Source organism: Calidris pugnax, unplaced genomic scaffold, assembly GCF_001431845.1.
Source record: "Calidris pugnax isolate Ruff unplaced genomic scaffold, ASM143184v1 scaffold42, whole genome shotgun sequence".
NCBI lineage: Eukaryota > Metazoa > Chordata > Aves > Charadriiformes > Scolopacidae > Calidris > Calidris pugnax.
This window is the reverse complement of record NW_015090920.1, coordinates 6,172,685-6,184,874: the sequence shown is the minus strand read 5'-3', so window position 1 is coordinate 6,184,874 and position 12,190 is coordinate 6,172,685. Positions and strand designations below refer to the sequence as shown.

Sequence of the window (12,190 nt, the reverse complement as noted above, 5' to 3'; positions counted from 1 at the left end):
AGAACATCTGAAAGTCCCTGATTAAAGAGCTATTAAGCTCTCTCTCCTTCTCAACTCGGGCATCTTTAACATTATCTTTAAGGAGATATGCCCTCAAACATCTCTTTAAAGAGGAGCTATTTGCTTCATAACTGGGCTATCAAAGCCCATACCTCATTGTCCAGACCATTCACTCTTCGTGTTTCGGCTTCAATCAGATTTTTGATAGGCAATTTATCTAAAATAATCTGAAATATCCTTGACTGCTGTTTCAGGTGCAAACAGTGTCCCACATTGAGTCAAATTTTGTATTCAATGTCTGAAATATCTGACAGTTACTGTGCCCTGCCAAGAATGATGATAAGGCTGAAAGCCTGGGGGCTTCACCGTGGACAGTGGGTTTGTAATTTCCTTTGCTTGTTTTTTACTTTTGAGGCTTTATTGGAAACATGCTCAAAACCCAGGAAAGCCTGAGGTTACTTGTTACCCAAGGCCTCCAAAAGGGGCCCTGTCACTGAAATATTAAAATTAAATAGGTTCAGAAAAAAAAAGAAAAAAAAAAAATCAAATGAGTTTTGCAGAACTGCTTCATAGTGTGCTGCCTACCAGGGTCCAACCTCCCTCCAGCAATGGCCAGCTCTAAAGATGAAAAATAGAATTGCGTGACAGATACTGCCATGAACTCGGGTAAATCAGTTTTGTCTCTCTACTGTCTCTTGGAATATAGTTAACATTGAATGACAGAGAATATTCACATATTGGTGAATGAAAAAATAGGAAAGAAAATCGATGATAGCAAAAAAAAGGTGATTTGAAAACGGTAGCAGTATTATAAATACGATTTTAGTGCACTGTGAATTGCAAGCAATTGATACAGAGATGAGAATATACGGATTTTCCTCATTCTGCACTATGCATGTCACTAAGATCAATGAATGTCACGTACAAATACCAAGAAAACTATAATATGTAGAATTATTTATGGAATAGCAATACACATCAATTGCAGCATCCTAATGGTTGGAGTTAAACTCAGAAGACAAAATCATATAATATATGTCGTAAATGATAAAGCTTGAATTCCTAACATCATTTCACCACATTTTTCATAAGCTAACGGGACAACTAATGGGAGGATTTTTGCACAGGGTTAGTTTGGTTTGGTTTTTTTTAAGTGATAAACATCATATAGTTTATCGTTACAAGACACTGATTCTACTTACAAACAAAGCCATTAAGTAACAGCTACTGGCAGTAGTTTCCAAACCAGTGCTGTGCAACGCACAGTGAAGCAAACATGACACAGTATAAAGATCAATTTTGTGAAATTGCGTACTTAGAAAACTTTATATTTAACCTGCCCCTTCCAAGTTCCTGTTTGATACTTTGTCTGCAGTGGGTTTCTGCAATCGTTCTCCTCTTTCCAGAAGGATGCTCAGAAATAGATCTTTATTCTAAAACAGCCCAACAAAGAGCCAATGGCACTGATTCTTATTACATCTTTTCTCCATCTCTATCCATTCTGTTTTCTTTTCCTCTGCAAACTGTTGCTATTTGAAGAAGTAGTAATTTAGTTGTAGAAAATAAAATTGATAGTGGTTCAATGCACCAAAATTGGGCCTTGCCATTACTTAATGCCAGGCCTCTTTCAATACATTAGGTAATGTAAATCTTTCCATCTACAGTCTGTACCTCAAAATATAAATGTTAAGTTTCTAAAGGACCATAGAATGATGGAAAAATCCATGTTGGAAGACAGCTCTCCATTTTTAAGTTTTGTTTACGCTAATACTCTTAGGGGAAAAAAAAAAAAAAAAAAAGAAACAGATGGGGAAGCTCAGAAGGGCTGGAAAAAGGAAAGGTAATAGGAGACCATGTGCACCATGTGCTGTGTCTTCTGTGTCACCCCCCCCCCCATGCACTGCAGCTCTTGCCACAGGCCTGTAGGGGCAGGGTACAAGCTGGGACGTGGCAGAAGGGCAAGGAGGATCTGCACGTGGATCCCAGTCTCTCATCCTGACCTTTGGCTCCTGCTTCCTCGTCCACGCAGCAATCACAACACTCTGGTATAGGCCCTTCCATGGCCAAGGGCCATCTCAGCCTGGACCTATGGATTCCACCCAGAACATCTGAAAGTCCCTGATTAAAGAGCTATTAAGCTCTCTCTCCTTCTCAACTCGGGCATCTTTAACATTATCTTTAAGGAGATATGCCCTCAAACATCTCTTTAAAGAGGAGCTATTTGCTTCATAACTGGGCTATCAAAGCCCATACCTCATTGTCCAGACCATTCACTCTTCGTGTTTCGGCTTCAATCAGATTTTTGATAGGCAATTTATCTAAAATAATCTGAAATATCCTTGACTGCTGTTTCAGGTGAAAACAGTGTCCCACATTGAGTCAAATTTTGTATTCAATGTCTGAAATATCTGACAGTTACTGTGCCCTGCCAAGAATGATGATAAGGCTGAAAGCCTGGAGGCTTCACCATGGACAGTGGGTTTGTAATTTCCTTTGCTTGTTTTTTACTTTTGAGGCTTTATTGGAAACATGCTCAAAACCCAGGAAAGCCTGAGGTTACTTGTTACCCAAGGCCTCCAAAAGGGGCCCTGTCACTGAAATATTAAAATTAAATAGGTTCAGAAAAAAAAAGAAAAAAAAAAAATCAAATGAGTTTTGCAGAACTGCTTCATAGTGTGCTGCCTACCAGGGTCCAACCTCCCTCCAGCAATGGCCAGCTCTAAAGATGAAAAATAGAATTGCGTGACAGATACTGCCATGAACTCGGGTAAATCAGTTTTGTCTCTACTGTCTCTTGGAATATAGTTAACATTGAATGACAGAAAATATTCACATATTGGTCAATGAAAAAATAGGAAAGAAAATCGATGATAGCAAAAAAAAGGTGATTTGAAAACGGTAGCAGTATTATAAATACGATTTTAGTGCACTGTGAATTGCAAGCAATTGATACAGAGATGAGAATATACGGATTTTCCTCATTCTGCACTATGCATGTCACTAAGATCAATGAATGTCACGTACAAATACCAAGAAAACTATAATATGTAGAATTATTTATGGAATAGCAATACACATCAATTGCAGCATCCTAATGGTTGGAGTTAAACTCAGAAGACAAAATCATATAATATATGTCGTAAATGATAAAGCTTGAATTCCTAACATCATTTCACCACATTTTTCATAAGCTAACGGGACAACTAATGGGAGGATTTTTGCACAGGGTTAGTTTGGTTTGGTTTTTTTTAAGTGATAAACATCATATAGTTTATTGCTACAAGACACTGATTCTACTTACAAACAAAGCCATTAAGTAACAGCTACTGGCAGTAGTTTCCAAACCAGTGCTGTGCAACGCACAGTGAAGCAAACATACTGAAACAGCTGAAATTGCCCCAAAATACCAGGGGCATCAGAGAAGCCAAAAAGCAGCAGCACGCAGAAGTCCAGTCTCTCCCAACTTCTGGTGGCAAGAAAGCATGAACCCCCAAGCACGTGCTTCACTTTTACAACAGCCACCAAAGCTGTGTCAGCACCGGCAGGAAAAGAAAAAGCTTTACAGCTACACGGGCACCTTTATAATTTTCATATCTCAAAATTATGGCATTTCCAATAAAGGCTGCTTTTGAATCGCCGTTTACTTTTACAACTCACTTTGTTTCACAGCACTCTCTATCTCCTACTGTTAACTCTTGAAAGAGGCCTTTCAAAGATCAATCCAGTCTTAGGATTCTGGATGTTAAAATTGAATTTTTCTTGTCTACTTGTCCTTTTGAAAGGCTTAAAAGTGATTTGTGGCAATCAGCATGCATGGATTTGATTGACAGAGTATAACTAAGTGATCTAGAGAAGATTCATCAGGAGGAAATTGCTAAAATTATAAATTAAACGGCAAACAAGTTTTTCTCTGTATACTCTTAAAACAAAATAGGTTCTTTAAGACGTGAAGATAATTCTAAAAGCTTCTACAAGTAGTCAATGAAAAGCTTAGAAATGCACAGCATCATCTTTCAAATAACAATAACCAAGTGAGAAGAAAGGATAAAAGGGCAAGCATCACAGAAATGCACAGCATCATCTTTCAAATAACACTCTGCAACAATAAGCAAATGAGAAGAAAGGTTGAAAGGGCAAGCATCATGACGACTACCAAACAAGTCTGTTGACCTCATTCACACAAACCTCAAAAACGTGCTGCCAACCTCCCTCAAGTAAAATACAGGAGATTTAGCTGAAACACCATTATATCTCTTCCTGCAGGAATTATGGCTTTTTTTCCCCCCTCTCTTTTGCCCGACTGTTCTTTCCTTCCCAGTTTGCTCTCTCAAATGGCCTTTCCCTGCCATTCACCTTTCTCCATCTGCCTACAAGAAGAGAGCCCAGCTGGAGGGCCCGTGCCAGGCTGCCTCGTCAGTGGTGGAGAGGGGGGAGATCTGCGTTGCTCCACCACTGCTCCACAAACACTTCCCAACAGATGGGCACTGGGGAGCGACAAACAGTCCCCGGTGGATGTCTCTGGCACCAAAGATACCAAAAAAAAGCACCCAAAGACAGCTATTAAAATTGTCTAACCAACTCCCAATGGAGTACTGTAGAGCTAAGTACTATGTGTCCCCATTCCACATTTTTATTCTGTTGTGATGGTGCTTCAACCTCATAAACCCATCTGCTCATTTGTTTTCTAAGTTTTCTCCAGATTTCCTGGGCTTTTCACCATTCTTTTGTGACTCCAATTTACTGTTATCTGCAAATATAGCTAATGTGTTAATCTTCTCAGCTTTCAGATCATTTCTGTGATATAAAAGCTTACAGTTTAGTCTATAAAAACCTACTACGCTTTCATACTAACAAGTTAGTTTGTATAAATATCAGGGCTTGCTTTTTTAACAGGTTTATATGTGTGAAATTTTTCCAATCTACTACTCAATGCTATTCTAACATAATAATGATTTTATATAATTAGTTTGCCTGTGTCTGGTAATTTGCTGTAGTTTACACACTTCTGTAGTTATTGGAGACATAAAAGAAAAAAAAATATTTGAAATGCCAACACAAATGAAATTTAACACAGAAAACTCAGAAATTTTTCATTAATGATAAAAGATGTAGTTATGGCAGACTGCACACAAGTCATTCACTCACTGAAATCCTGCCAAGACCGGGGGATTTATGCAGCCAATGATACGTGTGAGATGGTGCCCCTCGGTTTAATCCATCACACTGCACTAACACCTTGCAAACCAGCTCTGCATCTGAGCCATCTCACTCCTCCGCTCCATTACTCTTTGCAAACATTACCTTTTTTCTTTAGGATATCTATCATTGCCAAAAGACGGAGGAACCCTACATGCGTAAACCTACAGTGTTCATCTGGACATACAACACCTGATCTGACAATACTAAATATTAACGTCAAGAATTATCAATTACAGACTTTAAACATGATTGTTTTCCTTTCCAAATCCAACACAAAAGCAGTTTGTGTTTCATACAGGTGCAAAATATGATTAATTTACATCTTTGCAGGCTAATCAGAATATTTTCTATTAGTTTTGAAGTGACCTTTGCTATATATCATTTGAATGTTGCGAATACATTTTTTTCAAACTCTTACAGAAAATATAATGCAGAACTTATTAAAGCCAATGACGAAATTTTCCATGGAGAATATAGCATCTGGATTCATGTTATCATCAAAACTTGTTTGCTCAATTTTTTTCTTTTTATTCATCAAAGATTCAGATAATCAGAAATCTTTACAACTTTTAATTACACGTTCCTAATAACATCAGCCTCGATTTCTGCGTGGCTGTAATTTAGAATGAAACATTTATTTATTTATTTATTAAGCACAGTAAAGATTGTATCAGGTGCTAGTGGCAACCACCATCAGTCCAAACCTACTTGGGTGGTTATTTTATTTTTAATAACAGGAGCTAATAAGAATGTCCATCTGTAACAAATGCTTATTCTGCTTTCAGAATATTTGTCTAAATTTTAAAAAATGATTTAATGAATGTGTAAGCATTTTAAAAAAATGTTCTTAAAACAGGAAATAATGTATTTTTTTTGTATCATTGTAGAATGTTGCTAAAATTTTAAGCCTTATGAAAGCCCAATAAATTGTTAAAATAACTGCTATGTACTTTGGTCAAATTCTACAGTCTGAAGCGACACGAGGCTTCACCTGTCTACCTCAGAAGCTGTTAATTAGTGATAAAACTCGCCAGCTGTCGTGCTGCTGGTCACTCCTCTGCTAAATGGGGTCTGGGGCCCGTCCCCCACCTGCCACCGGCTTCAGTCTGTTCTGTGCTCCCCGCGCACGGGGCATGCAATAGTCTCCACGTACCTTCTCATGCAGTCCAGCGCCCGGATGAAGAAGTCCTTGTGAAGCTGATGCTCGTCCCTCAAGATGGAGCACTGCTCCAGCGTCACCGACATGGAGGTCCGGTCTTTGGCACTTTTGCAGCAGGTGAAACGGACTCCGTTCAGCTTGCGGCAGATCTGAAACACAGGCGGATGTCAAAGGGTTGTCCCCTTTTCACTCCTTGTGCTCTCTCACACTAGGCAGACCATGAAACTCCCACAGCTTTGCAATCACAGACAATGAATTCAGCAAACTGCAGTATTTCTCCAGAAGCAAACAGCTTTTACAAGGTAGTAGCTCCAACTCGAATCATATGGCTGTTGATGTGTCTTTGCAGTTAAATCAGTTATTATTGCTGCCTTAGGGATTTTCATATTCTAAGGATTATGCCCCTGCTGGCCCGACACAGTGCCACAAAAGGCCAAAGTGTTGTGCTTAAAACAACTGTAAATTTATCTTTTCTTTATAAATTTGCAGCATTACACACTACAAAACCAGCACCAACAGATTACAGCTGCTGATCTATTGCACATTCCTGATTTGTCTAAAGGAGACATTTTAAAAGCAGATCTTCAAGCCTTTCATTAGCAGGACAAGCTACAAATAACTTGCCCACTGAGGAAAAAGGGGCCCTTAGAGATGGATTTTCATATTCTAAGGATTATGCCCCTGCTGGCCCGACACAGTGCCACAGGATTTTCATATTCTAAGGATTATGCCCCTGACAGTGCCACGAAAGGCCAAAGTGTTGTGCTTAAAACAACTGTAAATTTATCTTTTCTTTATAAATTTGCAGCATTACACACTACAAAACCAGCACCAACAGATTACAGCTGCTGATCTATAGCACATTCCTGATTTGTCCAAAGGAGACATTTTAAAAGCAGATCTTCAAGCCTTTCATTAGCAGGACAAGCTACAAATAACTTGCCCACTGAGGAAAAAGGGGCCCTTAGAGATCAAGTCCTACAAGGAGAGGCTGAGGGAACTGGGCATGTTTAGTTTGGAGAAGAGGAGGCTGAGGGGAGACCTCATTGCCACCCTCAGTCAAGTGAAGCAAGAAACAGATGGTGGACCCAGCAATAAAAAAACCAAAACAAACCTAATCTTAGTCTCTTAGTCCTAAGAATTTTGAGCAAATCACTAAAATGTCTACACGTACTACAGTTACAAAACCATTAACCCAGCAATAAAAAAACCAAAACAAACCTATTCTTAGTCCTAAGAATTTTAAGCAAATCACTAAAATGTCTACATGTACTACAGCTTACAAAGCCATTGCATCCAATTTCCTGAACTTGAAATAAAAAGTATTTGTGTTAGCCTAGACTATAAAAGGAAAAGTTGCTTCATTTTTTCCTGACTTTATAACAACTGCTATTCAAAGCTTAATTGTCTGAACATCTAATGAACGTTGAAAAAAAGAAGAGAAACTTTAACAAGTCTTATCTCAGACCCATGAACTTAGAGGTCTCACTTCTCATGGGGGTATGGATTCAGACACAGCTGAATTTAAATATAGTCCTTATTTTCAACAGGTGAACTGTTCAGTGCGTGACCCAGAATAATTAAAGCTTAACACAAACAGCTGCCGTGGAGTGCCTGCTTTCACTCTATGTTTTGACAGAATTATAAGGGACATGGGAAACATGACATATTTTTAAGGAGAATTTCTCACCTTTAGAGTCAATCCATGGTTGTACCAGCCCATTGTTTTATATTTTAGTTTCAAACAATATTTTAATAGAAAACTAAAGATTTGAAGGAGAGCTGGTGTGTCCGAGCGTGGATTTACCTTTCCTCAGGCATAATTTGTCCTAAGCAAAGGCAGCACTTTGCTCGCTCCTGTCCCTGGACAATCACAGCTCTAACAGTACGAAAAAAGGAAATAGTGATGAGAATAGGGCAAGGCAATAAATTAGAGCATTAAGGCCTCGTCCTAAGGAACTTCTCAGCTTGGCTATCAGGTTGTTACTTGGGATCTTGCAAGATGGAAGTGGAACATGATCTTCATTATCTCGCTTCAGAAAATAAACACTTTTTTATCCGTTAATCGCATTCTCAGAAATCCTATTAAAATCAATCGCCCACACAGTATTTAAAGCCTTTAAGGTCTTTGCAGTACGGTGGTCAGGGCGATCTCAAAAGTTGAATCCTGGGAAATAAGGAATTGAATCCAACCGTGAACCCAAAGAAGTAAAGGCTAGTAAAGGAGAACATACAAGTGTTTCTTCCCTCCCATAATTCAAAATTTTAAAACTTAAATCTGTTTAAAAATTTGGAAAGTTGCATTGGGATTCAAATGAAGTACTATAAGCCTTTTTTTTTTTTTTAAAGAAACTATCAGGTCTGATAATGCTGTGAAAGAAGTTAACTGCTTAATTGAAGAGATTATTTCTCTTTACACTAGTCTCTTTTGAAGTCCATGAGTCATTGTGACTATCCAAAGTGAATGAGTCATAAGAAAAAAAAAAGGTAATTTATTTGGGCTGAGTGATGGCTCTGATGCAGGGAGGGGAGACGACATCCCAACTCTGGGCTGGCAGCAGATATATAAAGTCTGTTTGGACCTGAGCAGCATTCTAGGCACAACAAGCAAATGACCATACCCACGAGCTTATTTTGCATTGAAGTTCAGTACAAATGTCTCAATCATTTTAAAGGGGATTAAACAGAAAACTATCTGCTAACTTAAATAAACAATTAAAATCTGTAGATTCTGATTTAAGGAGAAACGTGGTTAACCTAATAGGCTGACCCAGATAAATCCTCAGAATGACTCAGTTCACAAAGCAGTGACAGTTAAACAAAGTAAATAATTAAAATGGGCCAACACAATGATCTGATGCTCTAGAAATCTAATAGAGACAATACCAAATATATGGGAATATCATATCAGAACACATGGTTTACAATTAGTGCCCAGCCTAAATTTTACCCTCAATTTTGATCACTTCTTCCCCGAATATATTGAAGACATAGGAGAAGGAGAAATAGACTTAACATTTATTAGAGCTTTAGAAAATCTCTCTTACCAACACAGATTTAAATGATTAGGATCGTGATTAAGCTTAAAGTGGGGATGGTAAAAGCATGAAGACTAAAACAAGGATGAAACAATACTCTGATTATTTCTCCTGATATAAGACACAAGATGCAGGGTGCAGCTTAGGAAATAAAGAGATGTAACATTTAAATCTCTGTCCCATTATATTTAGAATAAATGTTTGTGATATCAATTTGCAAAAGTTGACTTTGAAAACGCAGATGTATTCTCACAGTCCCATTACAACAGGGATTACATGCAGGTAGAGATACTCATGCAGATCCATGTATAATCTCATACATCTACTGCAGTACCAAAGTGATATCCTTAGAGCAGGGAATCATGCCTTCCCAACAAATAAATGTAACAGTATTAACAGTGTGTAGGTCAATAGGTCCAGAAATACTCATTTCAGAAATTTACAGTAAGGTAAAGAGAAATAGAATATAGTGAAGGAAAAATCTGAAACAGTTTATATGTCCAAAGAATGCTTTTTACCCATGAAATGACTTTCAGGGAATCCCAAATAGGTGGTAGAATACAACTTTCTATACCCAAAGATTAAGTAAATTCTGCCATATTCTTTGTAGCTCGTTTCACGCTATCCTGTAGTGATTCATCTTCTATTCCTTTAAAAAGCAATGTTTCATAGTAATAGCAGAACTGGTATTGCAATAAAAGCTTATATTTTTACTCACAACAGATTTATACTGCAACAGCATGTGATATTATTTATTAACCACAAGGCAAAATGTTATTAGCAACATAAAAAAAAATACAGCAGTGTTATTAATACAAAGACAGAGTTAATATTGTCTTGTTCCTGCTGTTAATGAAAAGTCATGGAAAATTTTATTAATATTTTGTATGAGATATTTATTTGCCTTGAAGGGTGTATGCATCTGAAAGTTCCCCAAAACACAAGGTCTTGCTTCAATTTCAGTAGATGCCAAAGACTCATGTCTCCGCTTGTATAAATTGGCAGAGACATCAAAGGTACTTTTTGTAAATCTAAGACAATTACCTGGTTGAATTTCACATTTCTGAAAAGCTTGAGCTCTTTATAAATATCTAAGGGATGTTTTGTTGCGGGATTTTTTTTTTTGTTTTTTTTTTTTTTTAACCCACAGAATGTGCAAAACCCACAGAATTGGGAAACAAGAAGGAATTATGTGAATAAAGCAAACTAAGGATTATTTGCTGTTTGATGAAGATGTTCTCTTTGTGTTCTCCCTGTGTCTGAACATCTATCCTTTGCATGTCTAGCCTCTTTTGTGTTGCTATCAGTGCCCTGGGAGTGGCTGCCATGGTGACACTGGCTAAAAAAAAACCCATAAAATGTGATTGACTAAAAGTTGTACTGCTACAATTAAACACTTATTTATAAAACATAAGTACCCTAATTACAGAAAATCAAAAGTTGAGTGCAGCAATATTAAACAAAAGCCAGAGCAAGCAATCATGTTCTGCATCATACCTCAAGGCTTATGGACGCAAAACAACGAAAGGAAGATATGTTGAACAATCAAATTTTATATTATCAAAGAATTCTAAATAAAGAAAAAAAAAAAGGTTGGATACTGTAGCTGAATACTGTATTCTCTCTCTCAGATGAGGTGATATATTTAGAGCTATGTGTGATTGTCCAAGGAATTGATTTGGGGATGAAGTGATTCCTCTGCCTAAAACCAGAATCAGTTAGCTAAAGGAGAAACATGCCCCCCCAAAAAAGCAAACCTCTTTTACTCTGTTACACAACTCACTGAGATAAATGAAAAATCCTGCATCTGAGACAAAACAACCCCAAGCAGCAGCACAGGCCATGGACTGCCTGACTAGGAGAAGCTCTGCAGAAAAGGTCCTGGAGAAAGTAAGGGATAAAGTGACCAAGACCATCTCTTGCATTGAAGTCTAGCCAGTTCTACCAGTTATGAAAGTGAGAAAAAGAAAATATCTGTAATTTAAGTGCAGGAATATATATTCATTAATTGAATGAGAGGCTATCAGAATCGAAATGTTAGAAAACCATTTCAGCATATGTTTACTTTAATCACTGAGTTTTCCAACCACATCCTTAAAATCCATCACGCTTACAAGATCAGCAGGCATGTGGAAATTAGTTCATCATGTGAACGGGTCTGAAAGAGGAGAGCTTACCGTTGCAGCCAGCCACATGATTTCTACATTCTTTCTCTTTTTGGCCTGGATATTTTGATGGAGATTTTCTAGCAATCCCTTTAAATCATTTTGTTCTTGAAAATGTGGTAGACCTGGAAAAAAAGGATGATGAGGTTGCTCATTACGGTAACGCTGATGATAGGGTTATGCTGACTAAAGAATGACCACATTAAAGAACAAATCTATTATTTAAAGCCTTATTCAGACACAGGATGGAAAGCACTTGCTAAATATTTACAGAATAAGCAAACCTTATTTCTTTTTAAGTATTGGGTTGTCCTCCCCAAGATCTTCACCACGGAACATTAAAGGGTCTTCAATTTTTATCTTATAGATGGATGGTGAATACATTCAGATCTCCTCTATAGTTCTGTTCATCAACTGTTACAGACATTCAATGGAAATGGGCAGAGAAATAACTGAGTGCATTAAAACCTGCTTTGATGGATGAATTTTTTTTTTATTGTTAAGTCAAAATATTTTGCTTTTGTTTTCAAAATGGAACATCTCAGTTTTGTTTTAAAACGATGCTTTTACTCCTAACGTAACACAACAGGGGGGTTAAATAGCACTAAATAGTCTTCCTCCTCCTCCCT

General features: G+C 37.6%; 1 protein-coding gene across 4 annotated transcripts in view; it reads right to left on the bottom strand.

Moving 5' to 3' along the window:
- INPP4B (inositol polyphosphate-4-phosphatase type II B) overlaps window positions 1–12,190 on the bottom strand; it is a 217,665-nt gene that overhangs the window by 31,584 nt on the left and 173,891 nt on the right. For all 4 annotated transcript variants that reach the window (XM_014950034.1, XM_014950032.1, XM_014950030.1 and 1 more), the window contains 2 exons: window positions 11,574–11,686; window positions 6,353–6,507 (listed from right to left, as the gene is read on the bottom strand). In XM_014950034.1, the coding sequence (XP_014805520.1) occupies window positions 6,353–6,507; window positions 11,574–11,686 (268 nt within the window). The remainder of the gene's footprint in view (window positions 1–6,352; window positions 6,508–11,573; window positions 11,687–12,190) is intronic.